Genomic DNA, 23,127 nt, shown 5'->3' with positions numbered 1-23,127 from the left:
TCTTCAGTATTCTCTCATGAAGGGCTATCCACAGAAAGGCACCCACTTTCGGAAGAACTCTTCTAATCCAACACCATTGTGAAGGCCATTGGTAATTGGTAATTGGTAATTGGCCATTGGTAATTTCGTGGTATTTCATAACCCAGTCTTACCTTATACTCCCCCGATTTGGCTGCACACTATTTCAGAGAGTCTTCTTCCTCTGACCAAATAACCACTCTCTTAAGTAGGATGTATTCAAGATTTTTGTAGTTTGTTTCGCTACCTATACCCACTATTTTCCATATTATGCGTCTCCTCTCTGCCTACGGTCTTTTATGTAATCTTCCACTCGATCCCCTATACTTCCCTCAACCTCATCTATCCAATCCAAATCCTCAAATCTTTCTCTCAGAGAAGGCTCCCCATTCCATGAGTCTCTCCAAAACTTGGCCTTTTTCCCATTTCCAATTTTCCAAGACAGGTTATCAATTATCAGCCTTCTTCTTTCCCAGATGAAATTCCAAACTGTTGAACCTCTACTTGAATTTGCCACAATAAATATTCTTTCAGGATCGATGGAGTCTAGGTATTTACATCTCATAATCCTGCACCAAACTTTATGGAGAGTTGAATACATTTTCCATGCTAGTTTGGCTCCTAGTGCTAAATTTTGAAGGTCCATCTTCCTAAGACCAGCTCCCCCATCTTCCTTAATTAAGCATGTTATTTCCTAGTTGATTAGAGGAATTATTTTGGCTTCCTTAGCTCCTTCCCATAAAAAATATTTTGGGAGACCATCCAATTTCCCACTTGCTTTGAAAGACATCCTAAAACATGACATACTGTAAATAGGAGCGACAGAGAGAACAAATTTAATCATTTGGATTCTACCAGGTTGTGATAGCCATTTAATTTTCTACATATTGGATTTGGCCTAACATTTGTTAATGATCTCTTCCCACACCAATGCATGATTACCCCCTAGACATATTGGAACTCCCAAATATCTTAAATGGAATTCTCCAATCTGGAGTTCTAGAATTTATGTTATCCTAGTCTGCATTATTCTACTTCAATTCAATAAAAAACACCTGAGATTTCTCTTTATTCATGCATTGTATTGATATGGCAGCATACTCATCGAATGTGTTCCTGATTGCCTCTGCTTCTTGCAACGATGCTTCCCCGAGAAGTTTTGTGTCATCCGCAAACTGCGAGTGAGTGATTGATTCTACATCCTGATGTAGACGGGTGCCTTTCCACAATCCCATCCAATGACTTTTCTTGATACTTTTTCCCAATACCTCTACCATTAACACAAATAAAGACGAGGACAAGGGATCTCCTTGTCTTAAACCATTAGTAGATTTGAAGAAACCACATACAGAGCCATTCACTAATACAAAGAATTTAATTGTTGAGATACAAAATTTAATAAATTCTAACCATTCCCTACAAAAACCAAAATTCTCTTTTACTATCAAAAGAAAGTCCCATTGTACTCTATCATATGACTTACTTACATCTAGTTTAAGCATCATACCTTTGATTTTATCTTTTTGCATATAATGAATGGTTTCTGCAACCAAAATGATATTGTCTGATATCTCCCTCCTAGGAGTGAACCCATGTTGATTCTTCGAGACCAATTTGTGAAGGATATTTTTTAGTCTACTGGCCATAGCTTTCGATATGATCTTGTAGAGTGAATTGTATAGAGATATGGGTCAATTGTTTGCCATTGTCTCACAATTTTGCTTCTTTGGAATAAGAACAATAATCATATTGTTTATTTCCTTAACAAATCTTCTTCTTTTTCTAAATTCTACCACCACCTTCCAAATTTCTTCTCCCATGAAAGCCCAACATTTTTTATATACCTCTATAGTTAACCCATCTAGCCCTGGTGCTTTGTTGGGGTGCAACGAAAAAGTTGCTTCATTTATCTCCTGAAGGGAAAATGACTTCATTAAATATTTGTTATCTTCTGAAGACATAAATTCTTCAATCACATTTGCTACCAAAGAGTTCCTAGTCATATCGATATTATGTTTGGTCCCAAGTACTTTAATAACAAAACAATTGATCGTCTTATGTTCAATCCTCTCTTCTTACATAACCCAATTGCCCTCCTCATTCTTAATAGCCAAAATTTTGTTTAATGACCTCTTTGCTTTGACTGGCGAATGGAAGAACTTCGTATTTGAGTCCCTTGCCAAACTCCACATCTCCCTTGACTTATCTCTCCAAAATAGCTCCTCTTCTGAGAATCTCATTCAGATTATTTGGAAGGGCTTTCTCTTTTTCAAATTCTCGATTGGTCATCCCTTGGATCATAACTACTTCATTAAGAGCTTCTAGTTCTTCCTCTATTATTATCTTCACACCAAAAATATTTTTGAATGATTCCTTATTCCACTTTTTTATTTTCTCCTTCAAGAAATGTAGTCTCTTTACAAAACAGAAACTTGGAGAACCTAAAAAATATTTACTCTCTTCCCACCACCACATACTTAAAAATTTGAAATAATTTCTCTATTTGTTCCTACCACTGTCTATTATAAATTAAATGGGAAGGTGGTCTGAACTAGTTTGTGGAAGAATTTTGGTGGCCAACACAGTCTGACCCTCCATCTGGATGCCGCACCTACAAAAAATCTATCTAATCTTTCTGAAATCTTGGAGAAATTAAGTCTTCTATTAGTCCAGGTGTACAATCCATTACTAGGAATAACATTAGATAATTTGTTTGTAACAAACTCTCTAAAGTCCTCCATGACTTTATTGCACATCCTAAGACCACCCAACTTATCATCAAGATCCAACAAAGCATTGAAATCTCCAGCGGCAATAGCCTTACCTCTATCTAATTTTTTAATTTGAGCAGTTAATTATTGCCAAACCCTCGCCTTATCCTCAGTTTTGATCAGGCCATATACATTTATTAAAGGGACGCAAATATGTCCACCCAGTTTCTCTACTAGAAAAATCATCCAATAATCATTTTTCTCAATAGGAGTGACTTTCACCACTAGAGGATTCCACATAATTCCTCAACCCCCCACCGATCCTCTAGCATCCTGAAACAAACCTTCCCATTTAGAGCAATATTTTACAAAACTAAGGGCCTTATCTAGATTTATCTTGGTTTCTTGGACCAAAACAACTTCGTTAGAAAACTTGTCTAAAGCTTGCTTGACCATGACATTCCATGAGAGGATCCTCATATGCCTCAAGGGAGGTAGTTCCTCCCTTGGATTTCTTCATGAAATCAAAAACACTAATGATACCTTTTTCCTTCGCTCTATCCCCTCTAACCTGCTTATGACTTCTCCTACCTCTCCTTCCCTTTGCCTTGCCCAAAAGGACATTAGACGGCTAACTAATGCATCTGGAATCTAAATTGGCCACCTCATCCTCTTTGTCGAAATATTCTTCAGAGCCTACTTCATATTCAATCTTTGTGTCAGACAATCCTTTACTGACAATGATAGCATTAATCAGAGATTCTGATTTGGACTTCAAATTGGGATCCGGAGTGATCATACCATCTTCTGGTCCTACCCTATTCTCTTTGTAACCTAATATAGGATGATCTTCCACTACAAACCTATTGGCATTATCCTCTCCCATAGGTTGCCTTAGATTGTGCTTTGGAGGGGAGACCGCTTTTACCACCCAAGTTTGTCTATTTCTTCTAGGGTTCCTGCATCTAGCCAGTCTAACAAACAATCTACACTTTGATTGATCATGAAATTTTCCACCACACAGATCACATGGCACTATATCCTTCTCTATTTCAACCTATTGGTGCCATTTTCTCTCTAAGGAAATCGGATTGATACTAGAAGAAATGGTTTTTCACCGTAGCAATTTTCAAACGAGCATACAAATAAGAATCATTTTTGATGATGCCTTTATCCACCTCTAGCAAAGTCCCCAAGGTTCTGCCAATCTTCTCCAAACAACTCTCTCCCCAATACTTTATAGGCAAGTTATACAATCTGATCCAAACAGGCTTTTCATAAAATTGCTAAAGGGAGATGATCAAAATTAGGGAACCATTGTTGTATGTATAATGGATAATCTTCAAAAGACCAATTTTCTTGGTGCATAATCCTATCCTTTTCCTCCTCATCTGCAAATATGACAATGAAGAAGCCTTTTCTCTCCATCTTTGAGCCAACAAACTGACATATGATAGTGAATTTCTCCCATAGAGCACGATCTTCCTCTATATCGCTAGACAGATCGATCTCAGTCTGATGAATCTTCTGATCGATTGGACCAATTCAGTTCCCCATGGAATCCTGAAGAATGTAGGTCTGCCATGATCAAATAACGATTTTCTTAGGTGTCCTCTCCTCTCTCTCATTACTCCTATTACCAATATTGTAGAGTTATTGTAATTTATATTATTAAATATAAAAAAAATTAAGACATAATATTTTTATTTTAAATTTAATATATTTTTACATTATTATTGAAAGATTGTATCAAACCTGTATTAAAATTGACTCTCGAATTAGATTGATTTTTGTAAAAAAATTAAATTTTAAACTCAAAACAAAAATAAACATATTGAATTTAATTTTAATACATACTATATTGAAGCACATCTTATATTTTTGTACAGTATCATTGAAATATTGTAGCAAGTTTCAACACCCATCATTAAAATTGATTCTATATAGAGTGAAAAAATAAAATATATTTTAATTAAATTTAAGACTTGAAACAAAATAAATATATTGAATTTTAGTCTAAGACACCTTATAATGAATTAAAATTAGAGGACCCATATAATAGAAATATGAAATAGTCCAATGTACTATGAAATGAAATAATTTCATATAATATCTATTAATCAAATCACTCAACATCATTAACATAAATGCAAATCTCTTACATATTAATAATAGAAAAATCAATTTATATTTATATTATTTCTTTATTTTCCTACATAAAAATATATGTTATTATCCCTAAACATTATAATAAGAATAGTTGTTCATATCATAATATTATTCAAACATCATATCAGAATCTATAATTAAAATTGACCATATGATTGAAAAACATCTATTGAAATTAGATATAAAATTAAAAAATAAAATAAATTTATTAAATTTTATTGTAATACAGCTTATATTGACATACAATTAGACCTCGCTTGTATAATAAAATTATAAAATAATCCTAGATACTATTAACAATCTATAAATGAAAGCAAATCTCTAACTTAATACTCTGAGATGAACAAATTCATACTTTATTATTCATTTATCTTCTTACATAGAAATCTACTTTATTCTCCCATATTAAGCATGATCACTAGCTAAGAATTACAGTCTCAAGAAGAGGGGTCAGCCTTAAACCACAAACAGTAAGCAACATATTAAGTCTAGAGAATGTTAGTCAATTTTGAGTGTTTAATACTTTTAAACCTGGAAGTGTATTCTTAGTGTGATCACACACATTAAGCAACATATTAAACGTAAAAAATTTCAATCAATTCTGAGTGAGTGTTTAACACTTTGAAGCATAGAAATATAAGCTTAATGTGTGTAATTTAAGTTGTTCCCAAAAAGACTCCATATCATTGTTGATAAATCAGCAAAGATGACCCTTGCCCTTGTACATCATCAAATAGAGAGCTGCTTCTGAACATCAAGAATGGCCTGAGCCGAGTGCCTCAGGTAATGGGTCTCCTCCTCGGTAAAGTGAAAGTTCTGAGCACTAAGAACCCCTATAATCAAATCACTCAACATCATTAACCTAAATGAAAAATCTCTTGATAGAAGAATAAATGTATTCTTCATTCTATTTTCCTACATATAAATATATGTTATTCTTCTCTTACTAAGGATTATCAATAAGAATTATTATCCCATGCGGAGATCATAGTATTATTCAAAGATCATATTAACACCCATAGTTACTATAATACATTTTGTATTGATATACAATTAGACTTCACCTTTACAATAAAAATATTAAATAATCCTAGATACCATAAACTACGTATAAAATTAAATCACTTAACATTGTTAACCTAAAAGCAAATCTCTTCTTTATTCTTCCTTTATTTTCCTAAATAAAAAATCTACTTTGTTCTCCCTCATTAATCATGACCAGTAGCTAAGAGATATAATCCCAAGAATAGTCGATATAATAGTTGTTGAAACATCAACAAAGATGACCTTTTCCCTTGTACATTGTCAAATACAAAGTTGTTTCAAAACATCAAGAATGGCCTCAACTGAGTGCTTGAGATGATGTGTCTCCTCCTCGATCAAGTGAAAATTCACAACACTAAGAACCCCTCTTCTTCCAATCAATGCAGATAGGCTAAGACCAAAAAATAGTTCAATTTATATTATCTCTTTGGTAAAATTATTTTGGCAATCATTTCAAATTGATATGTGTATCATTTATTCGGCATATAACTTAATTTCTCAATGGATATTGATAGGATTGAGGAAGAAGAGAATTAAGAGTTGAGTAATGAGGAGGTAATGCATATATGGCTGAATTTAACAATTCTTCGTTAAACATTAAATATTAGTAAATTATGTAATTAATTTTTTATAATTATAATTTCTTAAGATTTTAAGAATTGCTTGTTAATGAGTAAGAGGAGGTAGTTCTAATCATTATAATTATACAAATTCCATAAAGTGGTAGTAGTAATGTGTGTCCTATTCATAGAGGTAACGATGTTGGGCTTGATTAAATTACTATTAGTCTTTTATTTTTTTCATACGAGTGACACCACTCATGTTAGTCCCTCTCAAAATGACAACCACACTAATACACAAATATTCCTCAAATTATTGTTTTAACTAAGATCTATTTTTTCATATGAAATCAAAACACCCAAAAATATAATAAACCAACTAATAATAAATTTAGACCTAAATATTACTCCATCCTTAAACACTTGAATAAAACTCTTTCAATTATAAAATGTTTAAATCAATATTATTTTATTGACAGCCTGTTGACTGCTCTCAATTTGTAATTTTCTTTGGTTGTTTAAAATTCATAATCTGGAAGGCAATCAGAAAAGTTTCACGCCGTTGCCGGGGATCGAACCCGGGTCACCCGCGTGACAGGCGGGAATACTCACCACTATACTACAACGACAGTCACATGATCGAACATTTTCATATTAGACTTAGTTTTAATAAGTAGACAATTATTTTCATATTGTCCACTTCTCTTATGCTGAATAGAATCCACAAATTTTAATCATAAGAGCTCATGTATTTTGTTAGTCTTCCATGCAAAAGTTTATATAGGGTAACAATTGTGTTACTGGTATTGTTATGAAAGTTAGATATTATGAAAAGGGTGCCGTCAAATCGTAATGAGTGCAATAACCCACTGAAATACCAAATCAAGAATTCTGAAGTGGTCCAAATCGCCGCCCCTAAAACAAGACAAATTGTTTTGCTGGTTTTCCAGGCAAATTTTCTAGGCATTAAATTTGTTGGCCTCTCATTAATGTATGTCTTCAAGTTGACACCACACTCGGAAAAAATCTGGCATACGTAAGGGTTGAGGTTTGTTCGTAAGCTCAATCCCCTTGAATGAGGATTTTATAATTCTGGTGTAAAATATCCAATTTGTTGGCTGTCTTATTAGAAGGATTTAATAAACTAGCAATGGCATCTTGGTGTGCAATGGGTGTGTGGAAGAGGTGTAGAAGGTTGATTAGAAAGAAAAAAAATTGGTCTATTTTTTTCATATTTGAGTAGTACATGAGGTCGATTGGTATGACATGATGTTGTTTGTGCAGCGAAGGTCTCAATGGAGAAGTGATAGCTTCAAATTAACTATGCATCCACTTACAAGGATCCAATAATAATTGAAACAAAATCTTTATATCGAGAAGATTATCAAGTTTTATTGCCAACAAACTCATGATAAGTTTGAGTGAAAGACAATTGGGTAAAGAGATAGAGATAGAGCTGGAGATAGAGATGGAGAATGAGGAGAGGAATATGGATAGAAGGAGAGAGATATGAAGAGATAGAGAGAGAGGGGAGAGGAATGGATAGAGATGAAAGAGAAAATAAATAGAGAGAAAGGGAGAGATATAGTGGTAGAGAGAGATAGAGTTAACTAGATAGAGATAGAGGGATAAATGAAAGAAGTGATAGGGAGAGATAGATATAGAGAGGATAAGAGATTAAATATAGAGGCCTAGAGAGAGAGAGAGAGATAGGGAAGCAGAGAGGAAGAGGGGAAAATAGATAGAGAGGTAGAGAGAGGTAGAGAGAGAGATAAAGATAGAAAGATAGGGGGAGAGAGAGGAAGAGATAAAGAGATCTATAAAGGAAGAGGCAGAGATAGTGAGATAGAGATATAGAAAGAGGGGGAGAGATAAAAAGTTGGACAAATAGAGAGGGTGAGAAAAATAGGGAGATACATGTAAGAAGAGAAAGGGAGAGAGAGGTAGAGATAAAGGGACAGATAGGATGATAGAGAGGGAGATATAGGGAGAAATAGAAAGGAGGTATATACACAAACATTGTAATGGTGAAAAATTAGGGTTAGTGTCAAATTAAGATAATAAAACCACTAAATGACTTAGGGTGAGTGCACCAAGATGGTGTGCAAAAAGGGGGTATAAGTGGACACTTTTTTTTTTTTTCTGAAATCAGCTAAATCTAAACTTGGAGGAGAAATTTGAGAGACATCCACTCAAAATATGAAGATACTCAAAGAACAAAGATTGTAGTACTATGAATCTAGTTTCCAAATTACTATTTGTTTCAAAATTGGATAATATTAAGGGGGTCAAATCTTTTGCGCACGAAAAACAGTCCCTGATTTTTTCTAAAAAACATAACATAGTGTCTAGTGTGTGCATCAAAAAATTCATAGTTATATTTATTATTTTGATAAATCCTTTGGTAGAGAGATAGCTAAAGTGAACACTATAAGTTGTGTATTTTTTTGTTAATTTTTCTTTTTTTAATCCAATTGCTTTCAATACACTTGCATTTTGTAGGTGAGATCCACATGCATCCATTTGAAGGAGAAAGAATGCCAATCGAGGAGCTATGAAGGAGATTCCAATACCATAGTTTGTGTTTCCATTTGAATTTCATCTTCATTTCCTTTATTGAGTGTATTAGGATTTGATTTAATAAGCTTGTTAGGTTTGTGGTTACCTAATCTAATGCTTTTGATGCCTTTGCCTAAATTCCTACTCATAGTACTCTTTGCTTTAAAAACATAAGTACATTCAATTGAGTCTAGAAATTCTAAGAGAATGATGTCTAAATGTAAAAATTACTAAAAACTAGACTGAATTGATATATTTATATGTTTATATAACTTTTGCACACAAGTAATCAATATTAAATGTTAAATCAAATATATCTAAATAGAAATAAGGTGAACTAAAATTTAAATCAAATCTCTCTCTCTCTCTCTCTCTCTCTCTCTCTCTCTCTCTCTCTCTCTCTCTCTCACACACACACACACACACATAATTAAATTAAATTAAAAAAATGAATTCAATTTAATTCTAATTTACCATATCTTGAAGTACCTATATAATAGAAATATGAAATAATCTCATATACTACCTATAAATCAAATAATACAAAATCATTAATCTAAAATCAAATCTCTTAATAATAAACTACCTCTTACTAATACATGAATATATTTTTTATTCTTTATATAATTTCCTACATACTTTTTCTCCCCTTATTAAACATCATCAATAGTTAAGAGTTATAATCCCAAGAATAGTCAATATCATAGTTGAAACTTCAACAAAGATGATCATTTATGTTAAACTTTAAACAAAATAAATATAATGAATTTCATTGCAATACACAATATATTGAAGTATATATTATATTTTTGTACATTATAGCCAACATTATAATTGACTATATATTGATTTTTTTAAAACAAAAAACTAAATAAACTAAAGTTAAAACTCGAAACAAAAAGAATATATTCAATTTTACTCTAACAAATCTTATATTGAATTACAATTAGAGTCTACCTATTTAATAAATAATTATGAAATAATTTCATGTACTACCTATAAATCAAATCACTTAACATCATTAACTTAAAAGCAAATCTCTTACCTATTATTAATAGATGAATAAATCTATTTTTTTTAATCTTCTTTTAATATTTTTCTACATAGAAATATTTGTTATTCTCCCCCATTAAGCATTATAGTAAGAGTTATAATCTCAAAAAGTTGATATCGTAGTATTATTATTCAAAAAATGTATCTACATCTATAACTAAAATTGAGTGTACAGATTGATCAAATTATTAAAATTAAATAAATATATTAAATTTTATTGTAATACATCTTTTATTGATAGATAAAAAGAAAGAAATATTCTTTTATAGTCTACATGTAGATGACTTATAACAATATTAGACCACCTCATACTTCTTATAAAAGACATCTAATTATACTACAAACGATCTAAAATACTATTTATAAACATTATAATAAAAATATAAAATAATCCAAAATACTACCTATTAATCAAATCATTCAACAATTAATTCTCTTGGTTATTACTAATAAGATAATAGATCTATACTTCATTCTTCCATTATTAAGAATTATAGTCCCAACGAGATTCGACATCATACTTAAAACATCAGCAAAGACGAGCCTTTCCCTTGCTGGTCATCAAATAGAGAGCTGCTTCTGAACGTCAAGAATGGCCTGAGCGGAGTGCCTGAACTGCTGGGTCTCCTCCTCCGTCAAGTGAAAGTTCACAGCACTAAGAACCCCTCTTCTTCCAATCAACAAAGGCAGGCTAAGAAAAACCTCATCTTCAATCCCATGAAACCCCTTGGCCAAAACAGACACCGGATGTATTCTCCTCTGGTTACGCAGCAAACTCTTCACCAAGTTAGCAGCACTAGAATAGCCAATGGCCCAACAGGTATACCCCTTGAGCTCGATAACCTCATAAGCACTATCAAGAGCAGCCCGATGAATAGCCTCCAAGTGGTGCTTCTCATAAGGGATCTCCTGCTTATTCAAAAACCCAAGCACCGGCATTCCTCCAACACTAATCGACGACCAAAGCGCAACAGAGCTGTCCCCGTGCTCCCTAACAATGTACGCCTCCACGTCCTGAGCGTTAACATCCAGGTGCTCGGCTATCATGAAGCAGAAGCGCGAAGAATCCAATCACCCTATTCGATGGGAACCCCGAGAGCTTCGAGGCCACGTAGGTCAGAATGTCCACCGGGTTCGACACCACCAGGAGTATGGCCTCCGAGCTGTGCTTCACTACCTGCGGAACGATGATCTTGAACAGCTGCACGTTCCGTTCAACCAGCGACAACCGGGACTCTCCTTCCCGTTGCCGGGCACCCGCCGTGATTATGCAGATGTCCGAACCGGCGGAGACGGTATAGTCGCTACCCACCACGATCTTCGTCCGCGGCAGAAAGGCGGCGGCGTGTTAATGCAGGTCCAGCATTTCGCCCCTCAGCTTCTCCGTGTCCACGTCTACCAAGGCTAATTCGCTGGTGAGCTCCTGGGTCAGAATTGTTTGCGCCACCGCCATTCCCACATTGCCCTCGCCCACTACCGTGATCTTTGTGTTTCCGTTATTCGGATGCATTGGCCCTGCACCTTCGATTGGCTTGAAGAAGGTGCTGGCTATGTCTATGCCCAAATCGCCTGAACTCATGCTTTTTCGATCGACCCTTCTCCATCTTGTTTTGTTTCTTCAGCATTGAGCCTCGCTTAATATAGTCATCGGTTGCCTCGAGGTGAAGGAAAACATAGCGGCGAATCTCACCATTGCATGTTCGTGTCTAGAAGTGGGTAGCAGATAACGGAATAAGTCTCTGTATTACTACCGCCTTTTCGCCCCCTGATTGCCATTATAAACCACCTAGAAGCTTGCTTCATGTGCTGAAACTTCATATGGGTGCCGTCAGATCGTAATGAGTGAATTGACCAACCGAAATACCTAATCGAGAATCCTGAACTGGTCATCCAAACCGCCGTCCCCTAAATAACGGCACATTGTTTTGCTTGCATTCCAGGCAAATTTTCTTTCTTGGCGACTCATTAATGTCTGTGTTCAAGGTGACACCAGGCTCGGAAAAAGCTGACATACGGAACGGTTGAGATTTGTACGTAACTTGAAGCCCCTTTCAAAGAGATTTTTATAATAAAGTGAAGTAATTTGATGTAAAATATCCAATTTGTTCGCTGGGTCACTGGCTGCCTTAATGGAAGGGTTGAATGAAGAATGCTTGCTCCGTCAAAAGGTAGCTGTTATAAGTATGATCAAATGTACATCAAGAATGTTTCATAAATAATGATAAAATATTATCGAAAGTACATGAAGATTGTTTCTAAAATTATTTATAAATTTTTGTTTTTTTAATTTGGGGGATGGAGGGGGCATATGTAAGTCATAACTTTATTTTCAAGTGTTTGTATATATATAACTAGTAGTTGCACCTTGGTGTGTAATGGGTACACCGAAGAGGTTTGGAAAGTCGATTAAGGAAAATTTTGGTCTATTTGTTTGTATGCAAGTATAGAAATGAGGTCAATTGGAAGGAAGATATATAGGGGTAAAAAGAGATGGATAAACAGTCAGCTAGAGTTAGAGGGAGATATGGACAAACAAATATGAAGAGATAAAGATGGACAGGGAAAGAGATAGATATAGATTTCTAGGAAGAGGGAGAGGGATAAAGATGGATGGCTAGAGAGAGGGAGACATGTCCAAAGGTATAGAGATAGAGAGAGAGAGAGGGGGTGGGGGGGGGGGAAGATGGAGATGAATATATAACGAGGTAGAGAGACACAGAGGGAGAGATAAAGATAGAGAGATATAGGAAGTTTGAGAGAGAGCCAAAGAGATATATAGAGGAAGAGGGAGAGATATAAAGAGTTATAGATGGTCAGACACTTGTGATAGAGATAGATGAAGACATAGAGAGGAGGAAGAGGGAGAGGGAGATAGATGGATAAGTAGAGAGACAAATAGAGAGTAGACAAAGAAATATGAAGGGGGCAATAGAGAGGGAGAGAAAAAGATACACGAAAAGAGAGGGAGATATTGGTAGCAATAGAGAGATAAGGGGAGAAGGATTGAGGGAGGGATAAATAGAGAGATCTAGAAACAAAGGAATGTGGAGAAAGATGGAGAGATAGGTAGTAGGGGAGAGAGGGAGAGAGAGAGATGGGTAGAGAAGAGAGTGTGTGTCAACTTGTAAGTATAAGACAATATTACAATCATATATTTGTGCCTCAATAAATGTCTTAGTCTTAATATTAATAATTTCTAATCTTCAAACCTAATATATTTAGATATTTTTTTATTTTTTTATAAATCAATAATTATCAATTGTTTTTAAATTCTCTTATTACCAATCATTAATATCTATTATTAATTTATTTACCTAAAATAATTTAGAATGTCTATATATGCATTTTATTTGATCTGATTGATAAAAGGAAAAAAATATATATGTCAACTCGAATCAAACCCAATGCATCACCAATTTAATTTTTGTTTAAAGAAAACAAAACCCAATGGAATAGCTTCAAATTTTGAGGTGATTTGACCTTTTTCAAATCAATTCAAGAGACAAGGTACACCCAATGGAATAGCTTCAAATTTTGAGGTGATTTGACCTTTTTCAAATCAATTCAAGAGACAAGGTATGGTGATAAGGCAGAGCACTTTGTTATTATTTTACTACAAAAAATTTCTTGTGAGATCCCCTTGTAAAAAATATTAGATACCCCAAATTGTCATCATATTTAGCGGTGACCTAAAGAGCAACACCTTTATTTTCTATTGACCAGTAAGGACTCCAAAGTATGACCTTTATTTCTGGTGGCGCCCTTCCATGACCTGGATTAAGCCGTGTCAAGCATGTTCCCCATGGACAACATGGCTTCTAAGCATAAAGGTTTTCTACATCTGACGAATGAATGTTAAACTTCACCTAATAGACAGCAAATATTGTAAAATTAAATACCCAACTTTAAAATTCAGCATATCATCGATTCAAATTCCAAAGAACTGACGCCCAATTGAACCATTGCCAATATGACCAAGATAGTCAACTAAATTTTGGGAAAAAATATAACAAAAAATGGGGGCACCAAATTGGGGTAAATAAAATACATGCCTGGAGTTTGGAGATTTATTATGGAGAGAATGTTGATAACACCATCTCATTAAGGAACCAGTGGGAATAGTTATAAGAAGAAGAGCAAATACTATACACAAAACCAACAGTATTTTTAGTGCAAGAATGATCGAATGTTTGTTAATGTCACCCTGATCCGTTTGATGACGGAATGTCTGTTGCCTCCTCTCATCACACCTTTCCCCCTTGAAGGCGAGTAAACACTACCACTGGTATTCATTCCCATTCTATGTTTGAACCTCTATTTATTGGGCAAAAAATCAACGAGCGAGATGATTTTCATCTTCTTGCATACCCTCTAAAGTAATTTGCACCGTTGATGTTTTAATTGAGTTGCTCCACTTCATATAGGATACACCTTCGTGTAATTATAATTATAATGTGTAAAAATAATAGTGAAATCAATATATATTTATATTTTGATAGAACTGATTAATTGTAATATTATATAGATATGTAGTATATTTTAATACTTGGTTCTTATTAATTTTCATATATTTATTATTTGTTACTATGCACCTTTTTTAATAAGTTTTTTATTATTTGTATTTTATTTCAAAATTATTATTGTAGATTTAAGTTTTATTTTTATTTAATATAGATAAATGTGGTTCAATTTTAAGGAGTGTGAGAATGAATCTGAAATTCAAATATTCAAATACAATTTTTAATTTTCTCTTTCTTTTTTTGCTAGTTGTGATAAGCAACTTAGCATAGATTTGCATGACATGTTTTTTATTATGAAACAAATAAGTTTTGAAGGGACCCGAAACACTTTAACAAAACTAAATCAAAAAGATGCATAAAGATAAACAATTTCACTAGAGCCCAAAGGCAACAAAAAACCAGCACAAAAGCAAAATCTAGGAAAGAGACGGCAAAAGGGTGGAAACTAGTACAAGTTTTTAAGGGCCTCAACGGCCTCTATTTCCAGCTAAGTCATGTTTAATGCAATCTTCTTGAGCTCCTGAATGTCTTGATTAGCATTTTTCTTCTTTAGATTAAAGCCCTAGTTCTCTTTTACGGTCCCACTATATCCTCTATCTTTTTATCCAGCACCTCCACATCCACTGTAGCTCCTTCCTGGTGGGTGACTTCAAGCTTTCCAACCATGGTATTTATATTCTCAATCGAGATCTTAACCACTTTGTGACTGAAGGTAACTAGAGATATCAGGTTTTCATTAATTTTTTGGAATTTGTTCTCCATCTTACCCAGTCTACCTTCAAAATCTTTCTTGAGTTTTTCCTCCAACTGATAAATCCTACAGTCGTAATCTTTCTTCATATCACTAATCATTCCCATAGTCTTCTGCATTGAATCCACAATTATCTTTCTCTGATCCATCGTCCATTGTTCATTAGTTTGAGAGTCTTGTTTACTGCTAATAGCCCTCATTTTCACATTGATATCTTTAATTTCGTGAAAGGCCCATTTAAACATCTTGAAGTTGTTAACAGTCGCATCACAACCTACAGCCAAAACATCATCAGGATTCTCCCTTTCCATGTTGAGGAAAGGAGAATTGGCATTGAGCTCCTTCGAGAAGGGGGGTCTACTGCTTGGGTTCGGAACCTGGACAAATTTATTCGGGAATGATTGGTGAGAAGGAAGAGAGTCAAAATGTGAAGTGGACATAGGGGATTGTCTGCCATGTTTATCTTGGTGGCCACTCTTCGAAGAAGACCCAAAATCAAAGTGATTTATCTAAGATTGTGAACAAGATTTCTAAAGTTGTTAATAGTGTTGATTATGTCAAAATATATCAAATGATTGTATTGTAATATATAAATTAGAACAAAGCATTTAAAGGATGATATTGTTCAGTCGATAGCATTTGTTTTGATACATATTTTCAATGAAATATCTAGTTTTAGATTGTAAATCAAAAAACTTTGTTTGTAACTCCTTTAAGGTTGGTGCCTTAAAAGTTGTTGAGTTGCTTCTCATTTTATAAGAGTTGGTGATTTTAAGAAAGGGGTTGGGTAACTCCACAGAGTTGGTGCCCTTTAAAAAAATTTAATCATTTCAATTGTGAGGTTAGATTAGGACAATCGATCCTAGCAGTGTTTCTCGTCAGTTTCTATAGCTTTTAAATTTTAGTTTGAAGTTGATAAAAGTTTTTGGATTAAAGATTATTAAAGTGTTAATTCTACTACTAATTCACCCCCCCCCCCTCTCAGTAGTAGGTCAATGTTCTACAGGTTTACCATATATCCTGGTCTAACTGGTAATTTGGAAACTATATTTGGATCAACAAAATATTCTATAGCTCTAATGTCAATTAAAATAGAAACATGATGGTCATAAAGCTTATTATTGAACTGTATCGATGTGGCTTGAAAGTCAACTTAGCAGTTATATATCATTGCATTAATATGGTGTTGTGGGGATCCTTGCTTTCACCTCGTGGACATCTAGGGACATATGTTTGCATAATACTCTCCTTCACAGATGTAGCATCCATCTCAAGGTGTCTTAGGTCCATATAATATGTCCCTCCTATTGTTGTTGTTGTTGTTGTTGTAATTGGCCCTCTTATTACTCCCATACCGATTCCCTTATGCTTTTCCCTGAGAGTGTTGTTTCCTCCCTTCATATTCTTGATTTATTGATTATTTTTATCATTTCCCCACTAATAGTCATTATAGAACTTCTTACCAACATCATGATTATTGTGGTAATTAGCCCCCTACTGCAGCTTCTTCTCTTGTTTAATTGCTTTTTCAAAGACCTCATCCATGGTTAGTGGATTGTGAATATCCACTTTAGACCCAATCAATGTCTTTAAGCCCAAAATGAACTTATAGATTCAAAAATTCTCATCCAACTGATATTGTGGTAGGTACTTAAGAAAGTGATCAAACCTTTCTTGGTATTAAGTTATTGTCATTTTGCCTTGGGTTAGGTTTTGAAACTCTATCATCTTCTTGTCAAAGAAAAAGTAGGGTAACCATCTCTTTCTAAACAATTCAATGAATTGCTCCCATTTTGTTTCTCCTAGCAATAGTTTCTTCTCATCCTTCTCACTAACCCACCTAGCAGTTCTTTCATCGATGATTTGATAGATTCCCCAAATCGCCTTAGTCTCATTCGACAAGTTGTGCAACTCAAAGTATTATATCATTTCAATTATCCACACCTCTACCCTATCTCTAATGGTCTTTCCATCAAATTTTTAAGGAGTGACCTTCTTGAGGTCCTTTTTTAACTCCTCTACAATTTCGCCTCTATTGTTGTCAATGCCATCCTAGTGTTGTTCCTTTCTTTGGTCTTGTCCTCTTTGGATATCTTTTTCCATATTATCCATTCTAGCTCCCCATTAAGTTAGGAGGTTAAGAATCTAGTCCAACCTCTCAAATTCTACTCATTATTTTGGCCACTCTTAGACCCGCCATTCCTCATGTTAACCATAGTTGACTAGGTTGACCCATTAGGCCCTAAAGTTTAACCTAATGCTCTAACACCAAAATTTATTGTCTGCAAGTTGAGGAGGGGAACATGGCCCAAGCACTTTTCCACCCAACCACAAAGCAATTATGCTTCCCCAGAGTTCTTCCTGACATGAAGAACAGACAACCTTGCATGAAGATCCTAGCTACTTGGAAACTGACAAGATGAAAACCATGGTGCAACGTGATACATCTACATGCACATCTACTATATGATAGCGCATTGTCATATTATCAATATATGATAGAGAAACATATTATGTAAATTTGTTGGGTAGTTCATCTATTTCAATGAGCTATGCTTTCCCAAAACACGTTTATAACGTGTATTTTCATGAAAAGAGGACCATCCTTCTCTGTTTACACATATTCGACACCCCTTCCTGAAAACATAGCTTGACAACACATAATGCAAACACATCCCAATGAACTTATGATTATGCATCCTTCCTATGATGTGGTATTTAATCATATTTCATATGTAATTGACATTGATTCTTAAACTACAGGATTGTTCCAATAAAATGATGACGTGTTTATCTACATGCTTGTTCATATGCATTCATATTTTACATGGTTGTTTTGATGCAATAACAACATATTCATCTACATGGTTGTTCATATGCATTCAATAATAATTATCTACATGGTCGTTCATATGCATTCATAATAATTCATTATTTTATATGACTATGCAATGATGGTACTTTCATCTACGTGACTGTTCATATGCATTTGATGTTCATGAAGAAAAACATAATGTAATATTCCCATGGAAGATGATACAATTCATATTGATAAAGGAGTAAAATCATTAAAAAACCAAGATTCAATCAATAGATAACAAATAATAAGAAGTTTATTTAATTAAATATATAAATATGAGAAGGTATATCACATGTATGTATATGAAGTATAAATATATGTGATATATTGTATATGTGAATTTCTCAATATGTATGTTATACTATTATTTCTAGTTATAAAATGAAAATAAGATTTTTGTTTAAGTGTTTTATCTATGTTTTAGTCTCATTCCCTTGACATCCATGATAATTATAACTGATTCAACTATGTTTCAGGTTCCTGTGAAAGGGATTTTCAAAAAGCTTGATTAATTCCTATATCTCATATAAAGGAAGAAGATAAGGAGTTTGTTTATTTTATTGAATAACCAAGGTTCAAATTCATACTTAATTGTCCAGAAAAGAATCTTAAAACCTACTTGACTAGTATGATATCAACTGATCTCCTAACTCGATTTCCTCTTAATGAATGATACCTTCAAATCAAGACTCCAAATTGATCTACATTTGAACCCAACTAGTATGCACTCTGGGCTATGCAAGTTTTGTTGTGGTAATGTACTCTATATTGCAGGTCTAGTTATAATAATGCTTTCTATGATGTGAGCTTAGAAATTATATGCAAGATTCTACGATGCTAAATGATACTAAATGATAGTGCAAGATTCTGCGATACTTCATGTCACTCCCTCTCTCTCTTTCCTAATGCATTGTATTCGCAGGCTATTTACTGGCAACATTGAAAATAATAAAATGATTCTATTCTTACTTACTCTTTTTTCATAAAATACCTTCGATATAATGGTTGAAAATCATAAATGGGAGATTCTCTTATTATTTCAATTTTTCCTATGTTGTAACGGCTGTCTACAGCCAAGCTTCTATAAAATGGTTATTGAAAATTGAAATGAGGCATCCTTAATAAATGGACGTTATATATATATATATATATATATATATATATATACAAATATGTGTGTATATATACATATATATACATACATACATATATGTACACACATACGTATACATATACATATATATGTATATGTTTGTATATGTATATATATACATGTATAGATGTGTGTGTGCGCGTGCGTGCGCATACATGTATGTACACATATATATATAATTCTATTTAAAATTAAATCAAAAATTTAACTGATTTAATATCCCAAAATAAGTTTATCTCATTGTTTCATTCAAACAAAAAGTTGGTACGTGATAAGTAGAATGGAGTAATAGACTCAAAGAGTACAAAGAAGTACAAAGTAGACTAGGGCTCCCATGAGGGATGAACTATGTAATACTCGCACTTATGTGGGAAGATTCAAGGCCATTGCTCAATTGAATAATATTGCCCCTATTTATGTTGCCAATTTGCAAAGAATTGCTACATGTTACCAATATTTGAAAGATTATTTAGTTGACAGAGCCATAGATGCATGTTGAGAAATATTCAATTCAATCTCGATAGCTTTTAGAAGGAGAGAACCAATTTCTTTGAATAATATCACTTGGAGTGTAAGAAGGATAAGACATATTATTGTGGCAATCGAGTTTCAAAGAGAAAATTGGATAGCAACGAGGTTCATACCTCCCTTGATCATTATGCCATCTCCAAGATTGAATGCACCCAATCAGATGCCACAGACTGTTTTTGATGCATAGAAGGTTGGGTATGCTTCACCAAGAGAATATGTTGACTATAGAAGGTTGAGGTTTGACTTGGTGATTTTGTTGAAGCACATGAAGAGAGATATACTTGACCTCAGACCATGAGGACATGGTCAACACTAAGAGGGGAGGAAATGATGGGCATAAAAGATGTCATTTCAATCTTATGCTTTTATAAACAAACTTGATATAATGATTTAATGTTTTAATGATTTTAAGTCTTCTTTTTAAACCTTATTCAATATAATTATGGACAAATTCTTTTATGTGAACGTTTATCTTTTTGATGTGATTGATATAAGTTGATCAAATATTATGTTCCATTTTGAATTATATCCCTTGCATTTGATCATCTTTGAGTTAGCTTATGACAGCTCCAAAAAATCACGATAACAAAGTTGCAACTCAACATTGATCCGCTCCTTGCTCTCTCTGGGAAGAGTTACATCGAGAGATTCAAAGATGGCTGTGTAATAGCTTAGAGTCTCCATAAACCTAGGGAAGAACGGTGCAGTGTTAGTGTTAGATTCTTGCTCAACTAATGTAACAACTTTTGGCCTTAGTCCCTTTACCCTCCGTAAAATTCGATCCCGATGGTTGCTTGTGTTTACACTTTCATCGGGCAAATGATGCAGCTGGAAAGCAAAATTCACAGCCAATGCATCCCTAGGTCGAACCTCAAGCATATGAACCTGAACATCAGCACCCATCATAGGCACAGCATGAAACTCAAATGGAACTTTGAAAGTCTCAGCAAGCTTTGATAATCTTTTACCAACCAACTCTAACCCTCCACCTCGAGCAAGGGCTTGGAGGAGTGTAACCCATTGGCTGCCTTGAGCAATCTGAAAATCCACAATGTGCACTCTATCTTCATCTTTGAATGCTTCTGCGATGGCACCATTTGCAGCCATATAACCAAATTTGAAATAAGGGCAAACTTCATAGAGGATTTGCATATATGGCAGGAGCTCTGCACTAGCAGGTTCTTTGCACCTTAATGCTTTGTAAATTGTTGCTCCAGAGCAAGCCATCCTTGCCACAAGACCTTCTACCATATATGCACCCAACCTTTTCTGATTGACAGCTACAGTATTAATTTTAAACAATGCAAGAAAATCTCAAATTGAGAGCAGTCTAACAGGGTGTCAATAAAATAATTAATCTTCAATATATTCTAGTAAATACGTTTTCCATAAGTAATAGTTTTTTATTACGAGAATAAGATATTTAGGTTTAAATTTTGTATTATTTAAACATTTTATAATTGAAAAAGTTTTATTCAAGTCTTTAAGGATGTAGTAATATTTTGGTCTAAATTTATTATTAATTGGTTTATTATATTTTTGGGTGTTTTGATCTTATATGAGAAAATAAATGTTAGTTTAAATAAAGGTTTGAGGAATACTACTATTAGTTTCGTTGTCATTTAAGAATGATTGACATGAGTGGTCCCACCACCCACACAAAAAAAGTAAAAGACTAGTAGTAACATAATCAAACCTAACATTGTTACTTCTATGAGTAGGACACACATTGCTACTACCGCTTTATGAAATTTGTATAATTATAGTGATTAGAAGCACCTCCTCTTACTCATTAACAAGCATTAAGAAATTATAATTATTAAAAATTAGTTACATAATCTAATAATATTAAATTTTTAACGAAGAATTGTTAAATTCATTACCTTGTCATTACTCAAGTCTTAATTCTCTTCTTCCTCAATCCTCTCAATATCCATTGAGAAATCAAGTTACATGCCAAATAAATGATACATGTATCAATTAGAAATGATTACCAAAATAATGAAACTAAAGAGATAATATAAATTGAACTATTTGTTGGTCTTAGCCTGTCTGCATTGATTGGAAGAAGAGGGGTTCTTAGTGTTGTGAATTTTCACTTGACCAAGGAGGAGACACATCATCTTAGGCACTCAGCTCAGGCCATTTTCGTTGATGTTTCAACAACTATCATATCGACTCTTCTTGGGATTATATCTCTTAGCTACTGGTCATGATTAATGAGGGAGAATAAAGTAGATTTTTATTTAGGAAAATAAAGAAAGAATAAAGAAGAGATTTGCTTTTAGGTTAATGATGTTGAGTGATTTTATTTTATACGTAGTTTATGGTATCTGGGATAATTTGACATTTTTATTATAAAGGTGAAGTCTAATTGTATATCAATACAAAATGTATTATAATAAAATTTAAAATATTTGTTTTTTTTTTCATTTCAAATCTAATTTCAATAGATTTTTTCAATCTATATGAAGTCAATTTAACTATGGGTGTTAATATGATCTTTGAGTAATACTATGATCTCCGCTTGAGAAAATAAGGGACGGCAAGTAAACATCACACACTAAGCCTTTGACTGTGCTTACGTGGCAATTGTGGGCCCATTACCATTGTCAAGTTCTGCTTCTATTCGTTTCTGTTTCCGTTTCTGTGAACTTTCAAATTTAAACATTTGTCATGCCTGAATTTTGGTGGATGTTCATAAATGTTTGATCACAGCTTGTAGTCATTTTATATTTCCCAGCGTGATCCCTGCCTATGTCAAATGGGAGCATCTTGTTGCCATGAAATGGAATCGACAAACAATCTTCCTTCCATCTATCAAATCACACATAGGGCAACAAAGAAAACTATGGAGTTCACACCTAAGTCAGTTATCATTAGAAACTTGGAGAGTAGAGCTATCATTGGGAGTAGAGTTGTGGATCATGCATATCTCAGTTATATTCCTTTGCAGATCTTGTTCCTATTGATGAGGATGATTTTACATATGATGATTCTTCACATGATGATTCAGATTTTGAGAACTTTGGGTACTTGAACTTGGGGATTTTCACATGTGACCCCATTCTTGAGCCTTGCATTTCATCTCCTCTTATTGATATCACATCACCTATTGCACTTGATGATGCAGATAGTGCAACAATTTTACCTTCTTGTGATTCATTGCAACAAGATATATCTCGTCTTCCAGCTTCA

The 23,127-nt window shown here is 33.9% G+C and overlaps 1 protein-coding gene, 1 non-coding gene and 1 pseudogene across 2 annotated transcripts; all 3 read right to left on the bottom strand.

The window, feature by feature from the left end:
• Nucleotides 1-7,059: 7,059 nt before the first annotated feature.
• On the bottom strand, nt 7,060-7,131 carry TRNAD-GUC (transfer RNA aspartic acid (anticodon GUC)). The gene has a single exon. It is a non-coding gene; the product is annotated as a tRNA-Asp (tRNA).
• A 3,544-nt stretch (nt 7,132-10,675) lies between these two features.
• On the bottom strand, nt 10,676-11,693 carry LOC131043881 (L-lactate dehydrogenase B-like; annotated as a pseudogene).
• An 8,794-nt stretch (nt 11,694-20,487) lies between these two features.
• On the bottom strand, nt 20,488-22,600 carry LOC131043957 (scarecrow-like transcription factor PAT1). The gene is made up of 2 exons (XM_059211831.1): nt 22,537-22,600; nt 20,488-21,209 (listed from the first exon to the last, which is right to left on the bottom strand). Exons 1-2 carry the CDS (start codon nt 22,598-22,600, stop codon nt 20,488-20,490), a joined length of 786 nt encoding a protein of 261 aa, XP_059067814.1.
• Between the last annotated feature and the right edge of the window lie 527 nt (nt 22,601-23,127).

Source organism: Cryptomeria japonica, chromosome 9 (genome assembly GCF_030272615.1).
Source record: "Cryptomeria japonica chromosome 9, Sugi_1.0, whole genome shotgun sequence".
NCBI lineage: Eukaryota > Viridiplantae > Streptophyta > Pinopsida > Cupressales > Cupressaceae > Cryptomeria > Cryptomeria japonica.
The sequence above is the reverse complement of the archived record's forward strand: the minus strand, read 5'-3'. Positions and strand labels throughout refer to the sequence as shown.